This window comes from Sorex araneus, chromosome 8, assembly GCF_027595985.1.
Source record: "Sorex araneus isolate mSorAra2 chromosome 8, mSorAra2.pri, whole genome shotgun sequence".
NCBI lineage: Eukaryota > Metazoa > Chordata > Mammalia > Eulipotyphla > Soricidae > Sorex > Sorex araneus.
In genome coordinates, this window is record NC_073309.1 from 13371376 (window position 1) to 13394810 (window position 23435).

Consider the following 23435-nt stretch of genomic DNA (forward strand, 5'->3'; position numbering starts at 1 on the left):
CAGGGCCCTGGTTTGTTCCTTCCAACAGAATGTGCCGGGTAAGCTTCATGGAAAACGACCGTGTGCTACCCACTGACGAACCCGCAGCACTCCACGAAGGGCTGAACCCATCCACACTTACTCCAACCTGACTGAACTGAGTCACACTGCCCGCCCCCTGCGGTACCCCAGAACCAGAGAGTGGCACTCAGAGATGGACTCGGGGCTCAGTCTGCTGCTTTCTGCCCAGGAAAGGCTGAGAGGCGCAGCGGGGCAGCCGGCAGTGTGGGGTGTGGGGGTGCAAAGAAACAGACAGGGCTGGGGCTGGGACGTGGCTCAGGGGTAGGTGTGACTCTCGAGTGTGCAAGACCCGGGTTCAGTTCCCCAACACCGCCAAGGGGGGTCGGTGGGTGGGAGGGGGGGAACTGGGGACAGACAGGCCCCGGGGCGGGGGGGGGGGGTAAGGGGGGGCGCCCTGGGGCCTGGATTCAACCTGAATGGCTGAGCTCAGCAGGAGACTCTGGGCTGAGCTGGCAGGACCTAGAGTGACTCATGAGCCCCCGCTCTGTGGCTCTGCTGCGGAATCTGCTCAGCAGCCGGCCCCTGCCCCGGCCCTCCCTCAACTCCCCCACCCAAATAACATAAACCAGTTGCGTTATAATAAAATGGGGGCTCAGTGCGCCCCAACACTCACGGGCCACAGCCTCAGCCCTCCCTCCTTGTGAGCCCCTCCGTGGGGCTTGCTCCAGACAGGGTGGTGACAAATACCCAAACCTTCCCACATCTCACCTCCAACCCCCCGAGACCCCAGGCTCCCCAGAGTGAGGTTCTGGAATGTCCAGGGGCTGCCTGGCTTCCTGCACAGCTCTCCCGCAGGCTGCAAGACCCAGTGCGCACCCACCCCTCTCCCCCCGCCCCCTCCCATGAGGCCTGGCTGCAGCTGAGATGGCTCAGACAGCCCCCCAGGAAGCCTGACCCTGAGGTCTGAGGATGGTGTCCCCGTTCCCTTCCCGCGGCTGGCAGAGGGGCCCTGCAGCAGGGCCTCCGTTTCTAGCCCTCTTTCCAGGGACCCAGCTCCACCCTCTTCCCTGATACCACTGGAGCCCCAGAAGCACCTCATGGCCACTCCCCTCTCACTAGTCCCCCAGGCCCTGTCTCCCCGCCCCAACACCTGACCAAAAAAAAAAAAAAAACACATTTGGGGAACCAGAGTGGGATAGGGCACTTGCCTGTCGGTCGACCCAGGTTTGATCCCCAGCACCACCACATCGGGTTCCCTGAGCCCTGCCAGGAGTGATCCCTGAGCCAGAGAGCAGATGGGTGTGGCCCAAAATAACAAACAAATAAACCTACACCTGGCAGAGCCTCCGCACCCAAGCTTCGGTGCTTCTGGCTGGTCTCTCCCTACCACACCTTGGTCCTGGCTTTCTGCCGTGTATATTCCAGTCTTTCTTGCTATTTTTTACTGGATATATATCCACCCACCTTTGCCCATGCCATCTGAGCCCTTGAGCGCGCGCGCGCACACACACACACACACACACACACACACACACACACACACACACACACCTCTCTCTCTCTCTCTCTCTCTCTCTCTCTCTCTCTCTCTCTCTCTCTCTCTCTCTCTTTCCCTCCCTCCCTCCCTCCCTCCCCAGGCCATAGCACTTCTGGCTATCAGGCCAAGGACACACCATCCTCGTCAGGACTGACTCTGTGCCAGAATTTCTTTCTTTTTTTTTTTTTTTTTTTTTTTTGCTTTTTGGGTCATACCTGGCGATGCACAGGGGTTCCTCCTGGCTTTGTACTCAGGAATTTCTCCTGGCCATGCTCAGGACACCATACGGGATGCTAAGAATCAAACCTGGGTCGGCCGCATGCAAGGCAAACGCCCTACCCACTGTGCTATCGCTCTAGCCCCTGTGCCAGAATTCTTTCTTTTGGGGTCAAGGTGTTTTTTTTTTTTATATCCAGTGATGCTCAAGAGCTAGTCCTGGCTCAGTGCTCAGGAGTGACCCCTGAAAGTGCTCGGGGGACCCAAGTGGTGCTAGGGATTAGAACCCGTGTCAGCTGCGTGCTAGGCAAGCACCTTATCACCCTGCACTGTCTCTCGGGCCCAGAGTTGTCTCATTAAATCCTGACAGCAGCCAGATCAAATAGGAAGGTTGTTAGCCCATTGTAGAGATGACAAACTGAGGCTCAGAGAGAGTAGGTAACAAACACCCTAAAGTGACAGTGGCCATGGGACCCCCAGGACAGTCACTGTATGAGAATCTTGTCCTTATTGCTGCCAGCTGCAAACAGGACGGGGGAGCCGAGGCTGCTTTCCCAGCTCACATTTCCCCAGGCAGAACACGAAGCAGGGAATGTTCCTTAAGTTTGTCACTGGCGGTGTCAAAAGTAGGTTAGCATGACCTCAGGCTGCGCATGCCAGGATGAGGAGGCATCCAGTGGTAGCGGGTTTCTCTGGGGGATGACGAAAACCTTCTAAACTTAGATGGTTGTGGCGAGAGTCGCACATCTGCGAGTATATTGAAAACAGCTGAACTCTTCCTTTTTAACGGGTGAATTTTACGGTTTGTGCAGCATGGCTCACAATCCCCTCTCCCCCGCCACCTCCCTCCCCGCCAGCGTCCCCAGCTGTGTTGGGCAGCCCAGGGCTCACTCCTGCAGACACTCGAGCAAGCTGTGTGCGCCTGATGGCTCTGTGCTCAGGCCCAGCGGTGCAGGGTTAACCGGGGCCACCCCGGAGGTGCTCAGGGACCCAGGCGGTACTAGCGACCCAGTTCCAGGTCTTGCACCTGCCTTGCAGAACTCCAGCCCTTGGAGCTATCTCCCTGGCCCCAAGAAAGATGTTTTTCTTTTTTCTGTTTTTGTTTTTGATTTTGGGCCACACCCAGCAACGCTCAGGCATTAACCCCTGGCTGTACACTCAGGACTCAGGAATTACTCCTGGTGGTGCATAGGGGGACCATATGGGGTGCCAGGGATCGAACCCAGGTCTGCCACAGTCAAAGCAAGTGCCCTACCCACTGTACTACCACTCTGGCCCCAGATGTTTTTAATTTTGAAACTTGAATTTTCAATTTAGGTGTCGGGAGTCGAATGTCAGACTGCCCAGACCTGAGCTCTCGGTCTCCAGCCAAAGACTCCATGTTGAACAGCGCCCCTGGGGTGCCCCGTGTGGGGAGCGACCACTTCTGTCCCCCTGCCCAAGTCTGACCCCCAGTTCTAAGGTACGGTGTCTCTGGCCCCAGGGTGAGGTGGCTAACCTTGGCCTTCTTTCTCTGCTGACCTTCCCCAGCTCGTGTACCCTGGGCTCCGTGACCCTGTGCCCTGTGCCTACACGGATCCCCAGGACTTAGGCCCGCTAAGAGCTCAGAACAGGGAAGGTTGTAGGGAGGCGTGAGGAGGGGCCAGAGGGCCTAACCATCCTTCCCATGCTTCTCCCCTCCGTTCTTCAGCCTAGAAGGCCTGGGTCCAGCTGAGAGAAACAGCCACTTCCCTCCCTGCACAACCTTGCACCCTTCCCTTCCCTGCAGAACCTGAAGACACATGAATGCAGGCAGCCCTGTCCAGCCGAGAGAAGTTTACTGTGTCTTAGATTCAAGGTACAAAACAGAGAGGGTAGGTCTCTTCACCCAGGCAGGGGCCTTCTCCCCCGGCCCAGCATCCAGCTCCCATTTCCGTTCTAGCCTAGGGGGTCTCCAGGCAGCAGTGGAGGAGCCCAGAGACCGCTGTCTCTCCCTTCTCTCCAAATCTACAGCCAGTTGTGGACACTGAGCAGTTCCCTGCAGTGACCCTGGTCGAGCTCTGGGACATTGGGGCTAGGAGAGGAGGCATCACCCCCAAAACTGGCAGCCCAGGGAAGGAGAACAAGCAAGGTGTGGAGACAGTCCCCCCTCCCCTAAAACATGACTGGGGAGAGCATGGCCAGCTGGCCGCCTCCGGCCCTCTGGGGACCAGCACTTATGCGGCGGCCAGCCTTGGTACCCAGCAGGTCCTTGAGCTGGAGGTGGGCCAGGAAACCCCAGAGGAAGGAGACCCCTTGCTTTGAGGCCAGGAACAGCTGCCTAGAGTGACCCCAGGAGCGCTCCCTGCGGAAGGGGCCTCGTTCCCCATCTCGAGGCAGCCCCCAGCAGTCTGGGCATGGCTTAGGAGCAGAGTCCGGGCCTCTCAGAAGGGTGGGAGGGCCACCCAGGAGACCCTTCAGTCCCGTCAGTCCGGGCAGGCTGCCCACTGCCCAGGGAACACTGCCCCGGCCCCGGGCTACAGCCGGCCGCCTCTGTTGAAGCGGATGCACCAGTGGGAGTTGGCAGTGCCCGGGCTGAGGTGGCTGTGGTCCTCGTGTCCCATGAGGGGCTGCAGCTCGGGCTGCTGTGGGAGGTCAGCGCTGCTCTCGCTGCGGGAGCGGCCCGCCTTGGCCAGGCTCGGGGGAAAGGCGAAGCTCGGCGGCGGGTGGGAAGGGGGCTGGGAAGGTGGGTGGGAAGGCAGGTCGGGCAAGGCCTGCGGCTCCTCAGCAGGCAGGGGGCGGGGAGGCAGGCGGGCCAGAGTCGGGGCCTGGGTACAGGGCGGGGACGCCAGGCTCTCCAGGGACGAGATGCTCTGGTTCCAGCCCATCTGCATGTCCACAGGTACAATCTTGGTGGTCTCTGAGGACACGTAGACTGCCAGGTCCCCCTGCCCACTCTTCCACGGCAGCTCCTTCTCGGCGCAGGTCGGAGAGGGTGGGATGACCCGTGGGCTCGGGCACACCTCAAGGCTTCCTGGGGACAAAAAGGACACACCGTCTCATCACCATCACCGTGGCAACCTTTCAACTGCAAACACATTTGCATACGTCGATTCATTCTTGGGGCCCAAGAGATAGTTCAGTGGGTAGGGCACTTGCCTTGCATGCCGCCTACCTGGATTTGGTCCCCAGCACTCCATATGGTCCCCCAAGCCCTACCAGCAGTGATCCCTGAGCACAGAGCCAGGAGTAACCCCTGAGCACCCAAAACAAAATAAAGTCAATTCATTCCACTTTTGCCAGATCACACCCATTTGTACCAAGATTTTGTTTGTTTGGTTTGGATTTGGGGGCCACACCCAGCAGCGCTCCAGGGCTACTTCCAGCTCTGTGCTCAGGAGTCACTCCCAGTGGTGCTCAGGGAGGCCGGCAATCAAATCTGGGGCTCCCACATACAAAGCCTGAGCTCAGCCCTCTGAGCGCCTCCCAGCTTCTGCACCAGGAATTGATGGTGAAGGGCAGCCCAGAGCTGCCTCTCTCTCGTGACCCGGGAGCCTCACACAGGGCTGGGCACGGAGCTGATTAAATAGTTATCCAGCGGGACCAGAGTCATAGTACAGCAGGGAGGCGCTTGCCTTGCAGGTGGCCAGTCTAGGTTCAATTCCCGCCATCCCATATGGTCCCACAGGCCTGCCAGGAGTGACCCCTTAGCACAGAGCCAGGAATAAGCCCTGAGCACTGCCAGGTGTGGCCCAAACACCAAAAAAAAAACGTGGTCGACCCAGGTTTGATTCCTCTGTCCCTCTCAGAGAGCCCGGCAAGCTACTGAGAGTATCCTGCCCACATGGCAGAGCCTGGCAAGCTACCCGTGGCGTATTCGATATGTCAAAAACAGTAACAAGTCTCATAATGGAGACGTTACTGGTGCCCGCTTGAGCAAATCGATCAACAACGGAATGACAGTGCTACAGTGCAAATTAAAATAAAGAAAAGTGTCCAGAAAGATAGTACAGTGGTAAGTCACTTTTCTTGCATGTGGCAACCCTGGTTTGGTCCCCAGCACTACGTATGATGTCCTGAGCACTGCCAGGGGACACTCCTAAGCACAGAGCCTATGAATAGCTCCTGATCACTGCCAGGTGCAGCCCAAAAGCCCAGAAAGGAAGGAAGAGAGGAAGAAAAGGAAGAAAAAGAAAGGATGGGGCACATATGCTGCCTGAGCACATGTGTCACCCGCATCTCCCCCCTTGAGATGTGTACTTTCATGTTTTCGTGTCCAGTGCTAGGATGTGTGTAGAGTTTCCTCCACCCTTGGAGAAGCCCGTGTTCTTTCTTGAGCGCGTTACTCCTACTAGTTTTTCTTTTCCACTTATCCCTTCCTCCTTCCCTAAGACCCTCTAAATAAAATCTGCTACTTCAAAAAAAAAAAAAAAGAAAGAAAGGATGGGCTGGTGTGGTCACATAGCAGATAGGGCTTGCCTTGCATTAGCTGACCCCAGTTAGATCCCCAGTATCCCATATGGTCCCTAGAACACCACCGGAAGTAATTCCGGGTTACAGAGTCAGGATAACCTCAGCACTGCTGACCCTCCAAAGAGAAAGAGAAAAAAGAAAGGAAGCGTAGTAAGGAAGAAGGATGCTCATCCTGCTGAATCAATCATGGCCACGGGAAGAGCTGGGCGTGAGAGAAGAGGGAGGGGCGGCGTGCTTGGCGGCGGGAGGGCCCTCACCTGAGGCCTTGCCCTCCTGCAGAACCTCGCTGGTGGCCCGGGCCACGAAGATGATCCCCTCGTCATCCTCCTTCTCTGTCTCCGAACTGTCGCTGTCTTCCTCTTCCTCAGACTCCACGGTGAGGATGACAGCACCTGCACGGGTCAAGGACCAAATGGGGCAGCCAGCCTGGCCTCCTGGTGCCTCCCAAGCCCCAGCCCGTCCTGGTCCCCACCCCTGACGGAGACACCCGCTTCCTCCTCCGGCTGCTTCTGCACCATCAGGAGGCAGGGAGAGACTGCAGAGCTCAAGGGGGCGCCCCCAGGAACTCCAGCTCCCCTCTCCTCTCCACCACAGCCAGGAGGAGCAAGACCAGGGCACCCTCGGAACCCTTGGACTCCAAGTCTGGCAGACAAAAACGCTGAGCCCCTGGGTGCAGCCACGCAAGGCCCAGAAAGGTCCCGTGCTCCATAACGGAGTGTGGGTGCCCTCAGGCCCACCACTGTGGCACCCTGTTTCCAGCACAGGTTTTTGTGTGTTTTTGTTTGGGGACACACCCTGCCGTGCTCAGGCTCACTCCCAGCTCTGCACTCAAGGGTCATCCTGGCGGGCTCAAGGGACCCTATGGGGTGTCCAGGATTGAACCCAGGTCAGTGCATTCAAGGCAAGCACCCCACCCACTATACTATAGCTCCAGGCCCCCAATGCTGCTTTGAACTTGGAACCCACGTGCATATGCCCACCTGAGGGGAGGACCCCCAGCTCGTGGTACTCCCTCTCCCTTCCCCTGTACCCCTCCAATCTTCAGTCCCCTCCCCACCATGCCCCTTTCTTGCCTGTGTCCTGTAGGCCCAAGTCTCGGGGCGTTTTCCCATTTGTAGCCTCAGTGCCCATCACACCATCCTTCTGAGGAGAAAAAAAAAAATCCCTGAGCCTCCAAACCCCAAGAGGAGGTCCAGACCCCCAGCGGGGAAGGCTGTCTATGATCTGTGTGAGAAAAGGGTCCCCATCTCTTTGCCCCCTCTCCCCCCAGCACAGGAACTGCAGGCTGCAGCAAGGGCTGAATCTGGGGCTCACAGAGTTGCATGCCCACAGTTTTCGTCAAAAAATCATCTTTTTTTTTTTTTTGGCTTTTTGGGTCACCCCCGGTGATGCACACTCCTGGCTCTGCACTCAGGAATGACTCCTGGCGGTGCTCAGGAGACCATATGGGATGCTGGGAATCAAACCTGGGTCAGCCGAGTGCAAGGCAGACGCCCTACCTGCTGTGCTATGACTCCAGCCCCAAGGAACCATCTTTCTCCTGCTTGTTTCCCCTCTGTTATGAGGTGACCGCATAGTGAGGGAGGTACATGGTCCCCCACAGGCCCCAGGGAGATGCCAAAGGTAACCCAAACTGCTATAGTCACCAAAGTCCCAAGAAGAAGCCACGGGGTCCTCCTGGAGCTGGACCCTAACACTCAAACCCATGCCCAGCCCCTGGGGAGCCGGAAGCCTCTTGCCTTCTTGCGGCCGGCCTTGCGCACGCGCGGCTTGTTCTTGGTGAAGCAGACGTTGTGCTTGGTGGACTTGAAGGACTCCAGCCGCCGCTTCATGTTCTGCTGGAAGACCTCCTTGTCCTGCCGCTCCTGTGCATCCTCTGAGATGAAGTGGCGGCTGCAGCTGGCTTTGTACTGCCAATGACAGCGCCCTGCCGTGAGCCTGAGGCCTCAGCTCCCCACAGGGACCCAAACTCACCCGGAATAAACATCAAAGCAAGGCAACCCAGCCGGATGCCTCAGATTCTCCATTCACACCAGGCAGCTTTTCTTTCTCCCAGAACCTCTTCACCCCAATCTGGCTCTCCCAATCCCCAGCTGTACCCCCTTTCCCAATTCTGGGATGTCAAGTGACAAGTATCTCATCACTCAGGGCCACAGTGAGACCAGAGGGGCCTTTTCCCTTTCGGGTTTGGGGCCACAGCCGACAGTGCTCAAGGGCTGTTACTGGCTCTCTGCTCAGGAGTGACCCCTGTTGGTGTTTGGAGGAATACATAGTCAGGATTAGAATCTGGGGTGGCTGCTGCAAGGCAAATGCCTCAACCTCTGTACTATCTCTGACCTCAGCGCCTGGATCCTTCATCCTGTTCCACGCTACATGTTGAGGCAATGGCAGGAATGTGGGTGCTTGAAAAGATTCCCAGGGATGCTGACATAGCCCCATCAGGAAACATCTGTAGAGATGGTTTCCAAATCTTCGTCTCCAGGCCATCCCGCTCTGTAACTCTACCTGTCCCTTTCAAACTTTATCCTAGTCACCTTTGTCTCTTGCACTACTGATATTTTTGTGAAGAACATGCAGAATTAGGGGTTGGTTAATGAAAACATGTACTCTAGCCCTTAGGACTATCTTTCCAGCCCCCATAGGCCAATCTTACACATCCACTGACAACCAATTATTTTGCACTTACTGCACCAAGAAATATCTGCATGCCTATGGAACGTTTCTGAACCTAAAGAGGACTCTAGCTTCAACTAGAAATACCGGGGATGAAGGAATATGTTAAACACCACCACTGGAACATCAGCAACAAAATCTATAGGCCTGGAAGATAGTACAGAAGTTTTGGAGCTTGCCTTGCATCTGGCCCACATGGTCCCCTGAGCGCTGCCAGGCACTGTGAGCACTGTGAGCACAGAGCCAGGAATGTCCCATGGGAACTGTGAGGTGTGACCCAAAAATAAAACCTGCAAGAGTGATATTCTCCAGGACAGAAGTCATTTTCTTCAATAAGGGGGGGGAGGCTGTGGAGACAAAGGGAACTGTCACACATTTTTAAAAGTAAGGAGGGGCTGGATCGATAGCACAGTGAGTAGGGCGTTTGCTTTGCACACGGCTGACCCAGATTTGAGTCCCAGCATTCCATATGGTCCCCTGAGCACCACCAGGAGTAATTACTGAGTGCACAGACAGGACTAACCCCTGTGCATCACCAGTTGTGACCCAAAAAGCCAAAAAACAAACAAAAAAAGTAAGGAGACATATTTAGTAAGTGCAAAGTGTGGACTTTACTAAGATCATAATATAAACAAAACATCTGGTGAAAAAGGCATAATTGAATAACTGATCAGATGTTTGATGTCAGAAGAAATTATTGATATTTGTTGTGACAGTGATAGTATGATTATAATTTTTAGGGTTCTTACTACTTTGAGCCAGAGAGAGTTTGGGGGTTAAGACACATGTCTATATGGCTTTGATCCCAGGCATCACATCGTCCCCCAAACACCTCCCAATGCTGCCACACCTGAGTAGCAAAGTGCCCTTGGCCCATTGGCTGAGCCTCTCTGGGAGGGGCCTCCAAGTGTACTGAGCACCATTTAGGAGGTTAAAAAAAGGAGGTGGTTAGAGAGATAATACAATGGGTAAGGAGCTTGCCTGGCGTGCATCTAACTAGGGTTTATCCCTGGCATTGTATGTGCTCTGGCACCATCAGGAGTGATCCCTGAGCGCAGAGCCCAAAATAAGCCCTATGTTTGAAAAAGAAAAAAAAACTAAAAGAAAAACAAAAAGGAAAGCCTTACTATTTTTTGTTTGTTATTTTGTTTTGGGGTCATACCCCGTGATGCTCAAGAGTTACTCCTGGTTCTGCACTCAAGAATCGCTCCTGGGGGGCTGGAGCGATAGCACAGCGGGTAGGGCCTTTGCCTTGCACGCGGCCGACCCAGGTTCAATTCCCAGCATCCCATATGGTCCCCTGAGCACCGCCAGGAGTAATTCCTGAGTGCAGAGCCAGGAGTAACCCCTGTGCATCGCCAGGTGTGACCCAAAAAGAAAAAAAAAAAAAGAATCGCTCCTGGTAATGCTCAGGATACCACGTGGAATGCTGGGGATCAGAACCCAGTCAGTTAATACAAGACAAATGCAAACCCACTGTATACTATCTCTCCAGCCTCAGTTCTTACTATTTTGGCAATGGGTGTAGGGTGATAACATATTTTGAAGATGTATGATACTGTAACCTTAAGCTATGTAGTCTTATGGGCTGCAGAGAGTATAGTGGGTAGGGTATTTGCCTTGCACATGGCTGTCCTGGGCTCGAACCCTGGCATCCCATATGGTTCCCTCAACCTGCCAGGAGTAATTCCTGAGTACGAAGCCAGGAGTAACACCTGAGCATGTCTGGGTATAGGCCCCAAAACCAACCACCCAAAAAAAAATAGTCTTGGGACCAAGAAAATAACCCAGAGGACTAGAGTGGATGCTTTGTACATGGGAGCCCCAGGTTTGATCCCTGGCACAGCTACTGGGATTGGTCCTCACCACCAAAAAAAAATTTTTTTAAGGCTAGGGATACGGCTCAATGGCAAAACACGTGCCTTGCATGCGCTGACCTCGGTTCAATTTCCTGCACTGCAAAAAGTATGATGATGATGATAAATTCATTTATAGTCTTATAAACAAAAATCTTTTACAGTAATATTCCCTCAATAATTTTTTTAAGGTATTGCCACCTGGCCATACATTTTAAACTACTTATATATGATGTATAGGGTTTGGTTTACAATAATAAAATATGGATGGTGTTTGTAGGGAAGGAAAAAGAATGTTCCAAGTTTAACCTTGCACCAATAATCATTCTAGATCTGGGTGGTAGATAAATGTGTTATTTTCTCCTCTCTAGTTTTAGACTTAAATTACCATAAAAAAAAAAAAAAACAGTAAACCGGGCAAAACAAATGCCCAGTGATAACATAGATTTAAGAGCTATCAGTTGAGGAAGATAAGGGTTGCCTGAATCTTAAGGACAAAATCTTTACGGACAGGATGGCAAGCCAACATGGGAACGCTGCTATAGGGAGAGAATGGCAGATGGGCCCTCTGTGCATCCCCCCCCCCCAACACACACACACACAAACACACACCAGCAACCACAGCTCCGATGGCTCCTTCCACTCTAGGCCTGTTTCCTGTGACTGGAGAAGACCAGGGACGGGAGATGCTGGCCTGAGGGGAGGAAGGCCTGTGTGCAACGAGCTGCTGCCAGTCTTTTGAAACCTTACTCTGCAGAGCCCCAGTCAAATGAGGGCCCGTGGGAGCAAGTCAGAGGCGGCCAATTCTGTCTTAACAGTAGAAACGGCCTCATTAAAAACTGCCTGGAATGGTAAGAGCTGGCTTGCCCTCTGCAGAAAGCCTCAAGACAATGGCTTGCTGCCCCCTTGTGGGGTTGCAACAGATTCTCTCAGCCCCCAAACACATGTCTGTCTTCCCCTAGCCACGCTGATCCCCGCAGGCTTCCTCAGCACCCCTCCTCTGTCTGTCACCCCCTGGGGTTCCCCTTCCCTCCCACCACCCAGCTCTCGAAGCCACTCAACCCTCCCTCCGATCCCGTATGCGCTCTGCTAACAGACAGGTCCTTCAGCATTCAGCTGCTCAAAAAAGCAGCTCCAGGTTATTATCCCCCTACTACGAAGCCCACACTTCCAACTGGGCATCTCTTGCTCTTCACAGGCCTGGGACCATGACTGCCCCAGACACCCCCATGCCCAGAATGAGCCCCCCCACCCCAGCCACACTCACCCTGCGGCGTGGTTTGTAGAGGCCTCCACAGAGCAGATGGTGCATGACAGCATCCTCACGGTCCCGGCCACTGCGGACTGTGTCGATCACTTGCAGATCCAGACACGCTCCACTGCCACTCTCCCTCCTGCAGGAGGCAGGGAGTAAGAGCACTGGGAAGGGAGGACCCCGGGCCCAGGCACAGGGAGGGACTCACAAATCTTCCCCAGAAGAGATTTAGAGGACCCAGTAGAGAGCGGCCCAAAAGGGGAAGAGTGCTCAAGGACTTACAGCAGGTTGGTGACAGAGGTCTCGGCCACAGAATTGCGGCTGGGCATTGAGGGCAGAGTGAGGCCTGTGGAGGACAAGACATGGCCTCCCTGTAGAGGCCAAAACAGAGGGAAGGGTTCAGAGAGCAGTCAGGCAGAGGGAGGCAGACATTCAGAGGACATGTACTTTTTTAATTCTAAGAATAACAATAGTGGGGTCCAGCGCATTAGTACAGTTGGTAGAGCGCCTTGCCTTGCACACAGCCAACTGGCTCGATCCCTGACACACCATATGGTTTCCTGAACCTGCCAGGAGTGATCCCTGAGCACAAAGCCAGGAGTAAACTCCAAGTACTGCCAGGTGTGGCCCAAAACCAAAAGGAAACAAGAAAGAATAACGGTAGTGGGGCCCGGAGCAATAGTACAGCAGGTAGGGAATTTGCCTTGCACATGGCTGACCTGGGTTCAATCCCCAGCATCCTATGTAGTTCCTGAGCACTGTCAGGAGTTATTCTTGAGTGCAGAGCCAGTAGTAACCCTAAACATTGCTGGGCATGGCCCAAACCCCTGCCTACCTAAAAAAAAAAATAAAAGAATAACAATAGTTAACATTGTCTCATCCTTTTTATTTCTTTTTTCTTTTTTCAGTAGTACTAGGGATCGAACCTTGCATATGCAAGATACGTGTTCCACCACTGAGCCACATCCCTGCCCTTATTTTGTCCTTTTGTTGTTCCAGACACTAAATGCGGCTTTCTTACAAGTGAGGATACTGAGGCTCTGAAAGGCAAAGTGACTTACCCAAGGTCACCAGCCTATGATAAGAAATAAATCACTTTCAGGGCCAGAGTGATAGAACAGTGGGTAGGGGAGCTGGAGCAATAGCACAGTGGGTAGGGCGTTTGCCTTGCACGCGGCCGACCCGAGTTCGATTTCCAGCATCCCATATGGTCCCCTGAGCACCGCCAGGAGTAATTCCTGAGTGCAGAGCCAGGAGTAACCCCTGTGCACAGCCAGGTGTGACCCAAACAGCAAAAAAAAAAAAAAAAAAACAGTGGGTAGGATGTTTGTTTTGCTTGTGGCTAACCCCGGTTTGATCCCGAGCAGCCCATATATAGATCCCCATGCCCTACCAAGAGTGATCCCTGAGCACAGAGCCAGGAATAAGCTCTGAACACCACCACATGTGACCCAAAGATCCAAATAAATAAATAAATAAATCCCTTCCATGACAGAGTCTAGCTGCTTCCACTCTGTCCTGATTGCCAGACTCTGAATGGCCATGTTCAGCCACCTGGTGCCTGCATCAGCTACTTCACAGGACCCAGGCAGGAGTCTGCTGGGAATTCCCACCTCCCTGCGTGCATGGAGCCCGTCTGCCCTGCTCAGCTGGCCTTGCCTCCTGTCCACCCACCACAACAGGCCACCGCGCACCTACCTGGTCCACAAAGCTGATGGCATCCTTAATGTTGAGCCTGTAGTATACATCCCAGATCTGGTCCCGGATGCGGTAGGCTGACCGCCGCATCAGCAGCTGACTCAGGTACTTCTTGTCAAACTGCTCCCACCTACAGAGGAGGCCAGACCCATCCTGAGTGCCGTCCCCTGGGGCCCAGCTAGCAAGCCCCTCCTTGGACGGGACAGGGGCACCATCAGCAGTGGCCTATGCTCTAGGGAGGGGAACTTGGCCAGGGAGAATCTCAGGGTCTGCCCCTGTGGAATGCACAGGGCTGCAGGAGAGCCTGACGCTGACTGACCTTTTTACAGAAAACTGTAAAGTTACAACCCTAACAAGAGCTACAACGGGGAATTAGAGAGGATGACGGGGTTGTCATGTCAGGGAGGCTGGGAGGGGGGGTCCCTAAGGATCTGACGCCTCTGGGAAGACGGTCTGCAGGATGAAGAGGGTGAGGAGGTGAGGGGGGCGAGGGGGCATGCTGACAGCACCAACAGCATATGCAAGTGGGTCCTGAGGTTTGACCTTGGGGACCCTGAGGTGGGCAGGTGGAGCCAAGCACACAGAGGCCAAGCGGGGCTGAGCAGGCCTTGGTGGGGAGCCTGGGCTGATCCTGAAGGCTGGGATGCCACCGTGGGGCTTCCGACAGGGGGCTCCCATGTCCCTTCTCGGAAGTGGGGCACCTCCCCCAGCCTGCCCTGGCTGGTGGGGCGGCTGCTGCTGAAGGAGCTTCGGGGCAGCTCCCTCACCTGTCCCTCCAGTAGTGGTAGCCATGGTGCCCCACAACGTCCTCCACTGCAGCCAGAATGTGGTCAAAGGTCTAGAAGGGGGGCGGGGAGGGGGACTGGATCAGGACTCTGCTCAGAATAGAAGGGCGAGTGGGACAGCTACGGGACGGGGCGCCGGTACCCACGTGCTCGTGCAGCTCCTGGTTCAGGGTGGGCTTATGGTGCTCGCTCCTCTTCACCTTCAGCCACTTGACCAGAGGTTTGATGGTCAAGCCCTACGGACAGGTAGTGGGTGAGCCCCGTCCCCTGCTTCCGGCCTCTGGCTGCCTCCCTTTACCCATCACTGGGCGTAGGCTCGGCTCCCATCCCCCCACTCGCCACCTGCCATGTCAGGACCCAGCCTCGCAGCCTCCCCCAGGTCGGCCAACCCCACTCCCATCAGCCTCGTGAGCTCTCCCACCTGCACGATGACCGTGAAGAAGACCACCACGATGGTGGTGGCCACAAAGTAGTCCTTGGCAGGAACCTTGGTCCTGTCCAGGAGGATGACGAGTGCGAAGGCCACAGCCCCCCGCAGGCCCCCATAAGACATCACCACTTGGTCAATCTTGTCCAGAGGGACCAGCCGGAACTGGTTCAGCGCCCACGTCTGCAGGACTACGCCTACAGCAGGAGGGAGGCCAGTGGGAGCAGGGCATTGGGAGTGGAGGCCATGGGGAGCAGATGGTTGACCAAGGATCTGGGCTCAGGTTGGACAGGGGCTGGGGGCGGGGCGCGGTGAGCAGCCATGGGGAGGTGGCAGGGGTGGGAGATGGTTGCTAAGGACATGACAAGGAGGTGGATTCAGATGAGGGATGAGCTACAGGAGGCAGGGCAGGAAGGAGGACAGGAGAGCAGGGGGTGCCGGCAATACCGAGGGCTCGGAAGAACAGGATGAAGAAGAGGGTGCCCAGCACCAGCCCAGAGTCCCAGGCCCACTTGGAAGAGTCCACAGCCGAGATGCCAAGGAGCATGAAGATGATGGTCTCAGCGCAGCTGGCCAGCGTCTTCATGGTGTATTTGACAGCTGTGCGGGACTTATGGGAGATGTTGGCCTCCACGTACTTCTTACAGCCCAGACCACACATAGTCACCCTGGGCAAGGTCGGGAGATGGAGCCAATGAGGGGCGGGTGCAGGGGCCCAGCCTCTGGGGGCTGAGTCCGCTGCAGAAGAAGGCGCTGCCCTTCGTTCACAGACAGTTGGTCTTGGGCCAGAGCGAGAATACAACAGGTGGGGCCCTTGCCTTGCACGTGGCCAACTTGGGTTCGATCCCCAGCACCACATAGAGGCCCCTGAGCCCCGCTATGAGTGACCCCTGGACACAAAGCCAGGAGTCAGGCCCAAGCACTGTCAGGTGTGGCCCCCAAACAGAAACAGACCATCAGCTTCTCAGAGCTGAAGCCGGGGCAGTCCCGGAGAGTTCATCGGCCCTAGAGAAAGGCCCTGGTCCCCAGGCCTCCCATCCAGGAGAGGGACAGGGAGGGACATGCTCTGCCTGGCAGCCTCTCAGACACTTTTGGAGGGCCACAGCTGCTAAGCCACAACACTCAGCCTTGGGGCCCATTTCCTGCTCAGCCCACACCGCTGTGGATGCCTCAGAGAAAGATTGGGGGCTGGGCCAGCCAGGACAAGAGGAAAGCAGAGCCTGGAAGAGAATCTGAGGGGACTGTCTCCCGCTCCCACAGGCCTCAGGAAAACCTACAGCGCATGAGGGTCTGGCGGCCATCCCGGTGAGGGACAGCTGTCCCCAGGGCCCCCCCACCGACCACTGCCAGCTCACCAGGCCATCCCCGGGACTCACGCAAGAATGGCAGAGAGCGAGGCCATCTCAGCCGTGAGGTAGGCTGCGTAGGCGAGGAGGAAGACCAGCAGCGGCTCGATGATGCGGACCCGCTTGGTGAAGCGTGTGGTCAGGGCCAGGAGGAAGGCAAAGACTAAGCCCACGGCTGCCCCGCCCAGACTGACCACAAACAGGGAGGCTGGGGGAGGAGTGGGGGGGTCAGCGTGAGCCCTGGCCCGGACCCCACCCGGGCTGACGAGACGGCTGCCTGGCGGGGAGTGGAGCGGGCCGGGCTCGGGAGCTTGGGCAAGGCCCTCCTGCTCGGCTTCTCAGGGCCCCCCATGGCTCCAGAGAGGAGAGAGGAGAGCGAGGCAACCCGGAGCAGCCTCCTTGTCCGGAGGTGTGGTGACAGGGTGCAGAGCGGGGAGACTCGGCAATCCCGGGACGGCAGGTGACCCGCGCCAGCCGAGGGGGGAAATACTGACCGACTCCTTTTAGGTAGTCCGTGGCCTGCACGTTGGCAGAGCCCATCTCTACAAAGGAGTTGCAGACCTTGTACAGCACCTGAGGGAGAAGAGGGGAGTCGGCAGGGAGGGGGGCCTCGGCGACGCCGGGGAGGGGCAGGAGCATGGGGCAGAGCGCGCAGCCTGGGGTGAGGGACTGGAGCGTCTCACCACGGTGACCGCATCGTTGAGCAGGGACTCGCCAAAGACGATGATGAAGAGTGTCTCGTTGACATGCACCTCCTCAAAGACGGCCAGCACGGCCACGGGGTCCACGGCAGAGATGAGACTCCCGAAGAGCAAGAAGTCCAGAAAGCCCGCCTGCACCCTAGGGCCTTAAGAGAGCAGACGGGGATAGTCCCCCGTGAGGGGTGGCATGTCCTGGGGCCCAGACTCTGCCCCGCTCTTCCGACCAGGACACATGAGAGGACGTGGGAGAGTAAAGAGAGAGTGCCAGCCTGCCGGTCAGAAGTCAGGCCCAAGGCCGAGCGTGGCCACTTACCATCTCTGGGCTGTGGGCTCTGTCACTGACACAGTGACTTCCCTCAGCCAGGCCGCCTGACCTGCCTACCTCACGAAACGGCAGCAAAAACCAGCTGAAGAGGGAGAGCTAATACAGCAGGCAAGGCGTGTGCCCTGGGTCCAATCGCCAGCATCCCTGAGCATCACCAGGAGTGGTCCCTGAGTGCAGAGCCAGGAGTAAGCCCCGAGGACTGCCAGGGTTGGCCCCAAAACAAAACAATGCAAAAAATAATCAAAAAATAATCAGGAGTGTGCTAAGAAAGCTCTGTGGTGCCAGGAAGCTGAGCCGGCCCTGAGTCCAGACTGCAGCCAACCACCAGCAGCTGTCTGGCTTTATTAGGAGCAGAACAAAGACGCGCTTTCTCGGGCACCTGTGGTTCTCAGCCTAAGAGATGTGACACTCACAGTTCTCAGTGGCAAGGGAGTGGGGGGTGTGCTCCATCTCTGAGGGCTGAAGAGGGTAGGAAGAGGACCACAGGATTTGAACACACACTGCAAGCCTCCATCTCCTCGCGCAGACATGGGGAATGTAACAGGACCTACCTCAGAAAGATCTTTCTGCGTACTGGGACACAATAAAGATTGGCTGACATTAATCTTACTGTGATGAAAATGAGCTAATGTTCTCCCTTCCTTTTCTGCCCCAGAGAGTTCCACCCCGGGCAGAGATGGCATACCTCCCCTGGCACCTTGGAATAAATCTGAATGATCACCAAGCAGGGCTGAACAGATTAGGCGGAAGTAGGGTAATGAAGAGGGAACAAGACTGGGCAGTGGGAAGGTGAAGAGCTCAGTAAAGGGACCTCTCCTGCCCATCTTGGTTCCAACAAGAACTGAGTGTCAGGTGTCTTGTCCCTCCCCCACTGCAGGGGACACATGCTATCCCTGCAAGGCTGTCCTGAAGAATGGGGCACTGAATACATAGCACTGGACTTTGCATTCTATGAATGTATAATACGGATTAGGTGGGGGGTGTTTGGGAGCCACAGCCAGCAGTGCTCAGGGACTACTCCTGGCTCTTTGCTCAGGGGTCACTCCTGGTGGTGATATGGAAACTATCCACGGCACAAGAGATCGAACCCAGGATCGACCATATGCAAGGCAAGTGCCTTACCCCCGCAACTGTCTCTCCAGCCCAATAATGCATATTTGTTCATGTGACTCAGCAGTGGAACACAAGCTTCACATGTGTGAGGTCATGGTTGGAGAAAGAAAGTTCGGGATGTAGTTCAGCAGTAGAGCACTTGCCTGTATGTGTGAGGTCCAAGGTTGGATCCCTGACACCACAGAAACAATAGTAAATAAGATGAATGCTGAAGGCAGCAAACCACCCTGACTATGGCTGGGGCACAACCAGGATGGTGACTGTCCCAACATGAGCTGGGCTCAGGGAAGCAGGGCTGGCAAGTGGCAGCGTGGGCACAGAGAGCAGGAAGCAACAGATGTCCAGGTGGGTTTTCCAGCCTCAGCAGCCCCCACACAGCCGGAAGCCAGCCCTGCTCTGCTGTCAGGCTACAGAAGCCCAGACTAGCCTGGCAGAGACCTGAATGAAGGCCGCGGGCCCATCAGAGCCTGGCACTCTGGGGTGGGGCACAGGACAGAGCTCAGAATGTGGTTCTGTCACCACGGCATCTCCAGAGCTGGAAGGGCAGGGAATTGGGGGATGTGTGTGACACAGCCTCCCTCTGCCAGCCCTGGCCTTAAGATCACTCACCCACAAATCCGGCCTGTTGCAGGCCCCAGAGGGCAACACCTGTTGTGAAGGCATTCCAGAGTGTGCCCACCACGGCATAGGTCAGGATGGCACCCAAGTTGTCAAAGAACAGGCGACTAGGCATGAAATAGCCTGAGTCCAACACAATGGGAGGCAGCAGGAAGAGGAAGAAGGTGCCTGGTTCCAGCTGGTACTCAGCTTTCTTGGCCACAGCCAAGACGATGCCTCCCAGCACCAGGCCCAGCAAAATCAGCAGGCAGCTCTCAGGGACCAGAGACGTCACCTTCCGGGACAAGTGGAACACTAGAGTGCAGAAGAGGGCAGGAAGCGTTAGTAGAGGGGGCAGTCACAGGCAGGGAATGGGGTACACACACACACACACACACATTGGCCTAGAACCCCCCAGTCTTAGCACGTCTTCACCGTGGGACCAAGAAAAAAGAAAAGAAATGCAGGATTCCTAGAATGGCCAGCCTCAGAGTGTTTTCCAAAGTGGGTGATACCATTGCCTCAGGGTGCTGGAACAAGGAGTGGGGGTGAGGGAGTAGCATCCGGTACAATTTGGGGGGTACTTTCTGATTGTTTGCTTAAAGATAGATTTCTAGGGGTTTTGAGTGATTGTTTTTTCTGAATTAAGGACAGTATGCCAGAAAGTTGGGGAATCTGCTCTCGGGCCAACCAAATCCCCTACTGCACCCAGCTGGTCTGTTTCTCAGTGCTTGTCTCACCTCGGCCTTAGCTTGTTTTTTTCCACTTCTGGGAATGCCCCTCCCATCTATGCTTATTCTCAAAAAAAGTCACCTTCCTTTTTTTGTGGGGGTGGGGCACACCCAGCTGGGCTCAGGGCACCAAATGTGATATCTCTGAATGGAAGCGGGTGGACCACATGCAAAACAAGCACCTTATCTGTTATTCTATCCCTCTGGCCCAAACTTCACCTTTCTGATCTCCCTTATCCATAGACAGTATCTGAATCTTGGCAAATACTACTTGGTGCATTTATGCATAGCATAATTATAACTCAGGGCCTCATGGTTCAAATTCTAATTTCTCTAGATCCTGTGACTTCAGAGCAAATAACTTCAGTTCTTTGTCTTTCAGTTTTCCCATTTACAAAATGGGAATTAAGAACCATAATGCATGGAGCTGGAGTGAGAGCACAGCGGGTAGGGTGTTTGCCTTGCACACGGCCAACCCGGGTTCGATTCCCAGCATCCCATATGGTCCCCTGAGCACCGCCAGGAGTGATTCCTGAGTTCAAAGCCAGAAGTGACCTCTATGCATCACCGGGTGTGACCCCAAAAAAGAACCATAATGCAAATAAGCCCTGAGCACCACTGGGGATGGCCCAAAATAAAATATAAAAATAAAAAAGAAAGAGGGGCTGGAGCAATAGCACAGCGGGTAGGGCGTTTGCCTTGCACGCGGCCAACCCGGGTTTGATTCCCAGCATCCCATATGGTCCCCTGAGCACCGCCAGGAGTGATTCCTGAGTGCAGAGCCAGGAGTAACCCCTGTGCATTGCCGGGTGTGACCCAAAAACCAAAAAAAAAAAAAGAAAGAACCCACAAAAATAAAACCATAAAGAACTCATAGAATTATTAAGAGTTTAAATAAGACAATCGACTCAGAAGCACTTAGCATAATGCTCTACAGTCGGCACTTACTGAACTTTACCTATCACTAGGCCACAATGCAGTCTGCCTCTGAGGAGGCTTGTCGTCAGGGCTCCAGCCCAGGGTGTCCTCCATCCTGTAGCTCAGTGAGGACTCAGCCCTTCAAAAAGTCTAAGGGCAGGCCAAAGAGTACAGTGGATAAGGTGCTTGCCTTGCATGCAGTCACCCTGGTTTTACTCCCTGGCTCCTCATATGGTCCCCTGAAAAATGCCAGTACTTGTCCCTATGCACAGAGCCAGGAATAAGACCTAAGCACTGCTAGGTGTGGTCCCCAAGCCCCCCAAATCGAAATAAATGAGAAGCATGGGGCTTAGCTGTCAGAATGTCTCCAGCTCTTCACGCCCCCTCACTTGCTGTGTGATCTCTAGCAAACTATTTAAGTTACCTGAACTTCAGCTTCTCCTGTAGCATGGGTAATATATTCACTATAAAGGTAAGGCGAAGGAACAAGTGGGAATGTGCCTAGCAGGATGTCAGACTATTTGCAGCAAAGGTCAGTTAAATCTGTTGGAGTAGGCAGGAAAGAGCTTCAAACGTCACTGTCACTCTTGCCTTTGCCCCCTAAAAGAAACTGGCTTTCCCTTATGTCCTGAGACCAAGAGCAAACACCTCTCCCCAATACAGTCTCTGGAGCGGTGTGCAGTGGGGGAGGCCTCCACTGGGGACCCAAAGTCTTTTGGAAGCTGTGCCCAAAGGACCTAGAGCAGTGCCTGGCACATCATGGGATCTAACTGGTGAATCCAGGGAGGGAGTCTTCCAGCAATAAAACTGGGGGAAGTGTATCCCAGGTAGTATCTTCTGCCTCCCTTTCCCCTGTGTTTGGAATGTCCTCCATCGCTTTCCTTTGTTGTCCGCGCTGTTGCTGTGTTTCAGGGGTGTATACCTGGTTGCAATTCTTACACATATTTGGCTGTAGTGTACTGGAGGTCCCGCTTGTAGTGGTACCACAAATCACAACAGCAGTGCTGATAGTCACTCACAGCTGTATGGGGTCACACCTGGCAGCCTCGCCAATAAGTGTGGGCAGGAACTGGACTGCTCAGCACTTCCCCAGGTCCTCTCCCTGCTGGATTTTTTTTTTTTTAGCTGAATAGGCAGCTCTCTTCTCCTGCCCCCATAGGAGGTGTTATCCAAGCTAGGAAAAGCAGTGTGATTTATGGGGGAAACTTGTCATCGCCACAGACCCTAAATAAGAAGGAACTTCCCCACCAGGGATTCTCAGTGTGCCCAATTTTTTACTCTTAAACCTGAGGGTGCTCCCACCTGGCACTCAGTGCTGCTGCCAGCCCCTCAGCTGTCAGGGATGTCCCCACACTCATCCCTCCCTTGGGGGCACCCCTCCTCTCTTTCAGGGACCTTCCCCTAGCCCTGCAATCCATAACCCCTTATAAAAACCAGGACTCTGGCACCAGGAGGCTCCCCGCAGGCATTTCAAGTCCCATTTTCTGTTATTAATGAGCTGTCACCGTGGCGTGGAGAGTTCTGCTCCTGCCCAGTCGCCACGGTCCCCCAGCACAGGGGGAAACGGGGAGAGAAGGGGTGGGGGCAAACTCTAGGCTGTGTGGTTCCCACAAGAAGCCGGTGAGACGGAGTACAGGCTGTGCCAGCATAGACGGGGAGTGAGTAGCAACGCTCTGCTATAATTAGTCACCCCCACAGCAGAGCCTGCACAACAGGGAGAAGGAGGAGGGTCTCGGTGGAGGAGGGACCACTGACTGCTTGGGAGAGCACAGAACCCGAGCACTGCAAGGAAAGGACCCGTCAGCGGAGCTGAAGGTGGTCTGGCTCCGAAAGCATCTTGTTGCAGGCAGCACTAGAAAGACCCCAGTTACTGGAAGTTTCTGACACCCTGAAGTGGGAGGCAAGCAGCGCATTAAGCCCACGGCTGGGCACAAGAAGGGGGCGTCTTTAGTGAGCGAGAGGCCAGAGAAGTGGACAACTTGGCAGGGGGTCGCTCCGGGAGACTGCTAGTGTCTGGCGGACCCCCATCCCTTCAGGGACCCCTCACGCGGGCACAGGCTTCTAGGAGGCTGGGATAGGTGGAGAGCCAGACTGAAGGGTTTAATCGCAAAGGGGGGCGCTGAGGGGGGACAGAGAGGGCAAAGGAGTCTAGGGAGGAGTCTAGAGAGAGCTCGAGCAGCCCTTGGAGAAGGCAAATCCACAGCGCCCGGGAAAAGGGGAGGAGGGAGACCCCCCCAAGAGGCGGCGCAGGCACTAGGTAGAGCTGGGATTTGTGGGATGGGAAACAAAGTCCGGGCACCCGCGGCAGAAACCAGCCGGGGTCTGGGAACTGAGGGTTTGGGGGATCAGGGAGAGCGGGGGTAGGGCGCTCCGCTGCCCCAGCCGCCGGCCTAGAGCACACAAGCACACACGCACTCACCGATTTTGGCCAGGCTGGCCACCAGGATCCACAGCGCCACCAGGTAGGGTGCCTCCACCTCGTGCCACTGCCAGCGGAAGAGCGCCAAGCCTGGGGGAGGCTCGCCCGGAGACCCCGGCTCCGTGGGGGGCTGATTGGTCGCGCCTGCCCCGGCCAGGGGCACCCCGAGCAGCGGCAGTGCGGCGCGCAGCATCCTGCCGCCCGCCGAGCCGCCCTCCCGGCACCGCACGGCCGCCGGCCCCGCGTCGCCGGCGCCGCCGCCTACCGGCCGCCCCCGCGTCACAGGCACGTGGGGCGCGCTCCCCCCAATCCCGGCTCCGATACCCCTCAGCCAGGTCGAGACTCCGAGACCCTGTCCCGGCGTCCTAGCATGCGCCCCTGCTCCTCCTTCTGAACCAGCCTCAGCG

The 23435-nt window shown here is 55.6% G+C and overlaps 1 protein-coding gene across 3 annotated transcripts; it reads right to left on the reverse strand.

Annotated features, from left to right (window-relative positions):
- Positions 1-3553: 3553 nt before the first annotated feature.
- SLC9A5 (solute carrier family 9 member A5) lies at positions 3554-23431 on the reverse strand. 3 transcript variants are annotated; one of them, XM_055145943.1, is made up of 16 exons: positions 23029-23431; positions 18973-19275; positions 16908-17071; positions 16719-16797; positions 16255-16432; positions 15326-15546; positions 14873-15075; positions 14598-14687; positions 14434-14504; positions 13667-13796; positions 12251-12339; positions 11981-12107; positions 7924-8094; positions 7258-7324; positions 6442-6576; positions 3554-4745 (listed from the first exon to the last, which is right to left on the reverse strand). In XM_055145943.1, the coding sequence occupies exons 1-16, from the start codon at positions 23219-23221 to the stop codon at positions 4249-4251; spliced, it is 2718 nt and encodes a 905-aa protein (XP_055001918.1). In that variant the 5' UTR covers positions 23222-23431; the 3' UTR covers positions 3554-4248. The 3 variants fall into 3 exon arrangements, with proteins under 3 accessions (XP_055001918.1, XP_004600659.1, XP_055001919.1); XM_004600602.2 differs by having other exon boundaries at positions 7258-7327; positions 23029-23429; XM_055145944.1 differs by lacking the exons at positions 16908-17071; positions 18973-19275; positions 23029-23431 and having other exon boundaries at positions 7258-7327; positions 16255-16346; positions 16719-16781.
- Positions 23432-23435: the final 4 nt, after the last annotated feature.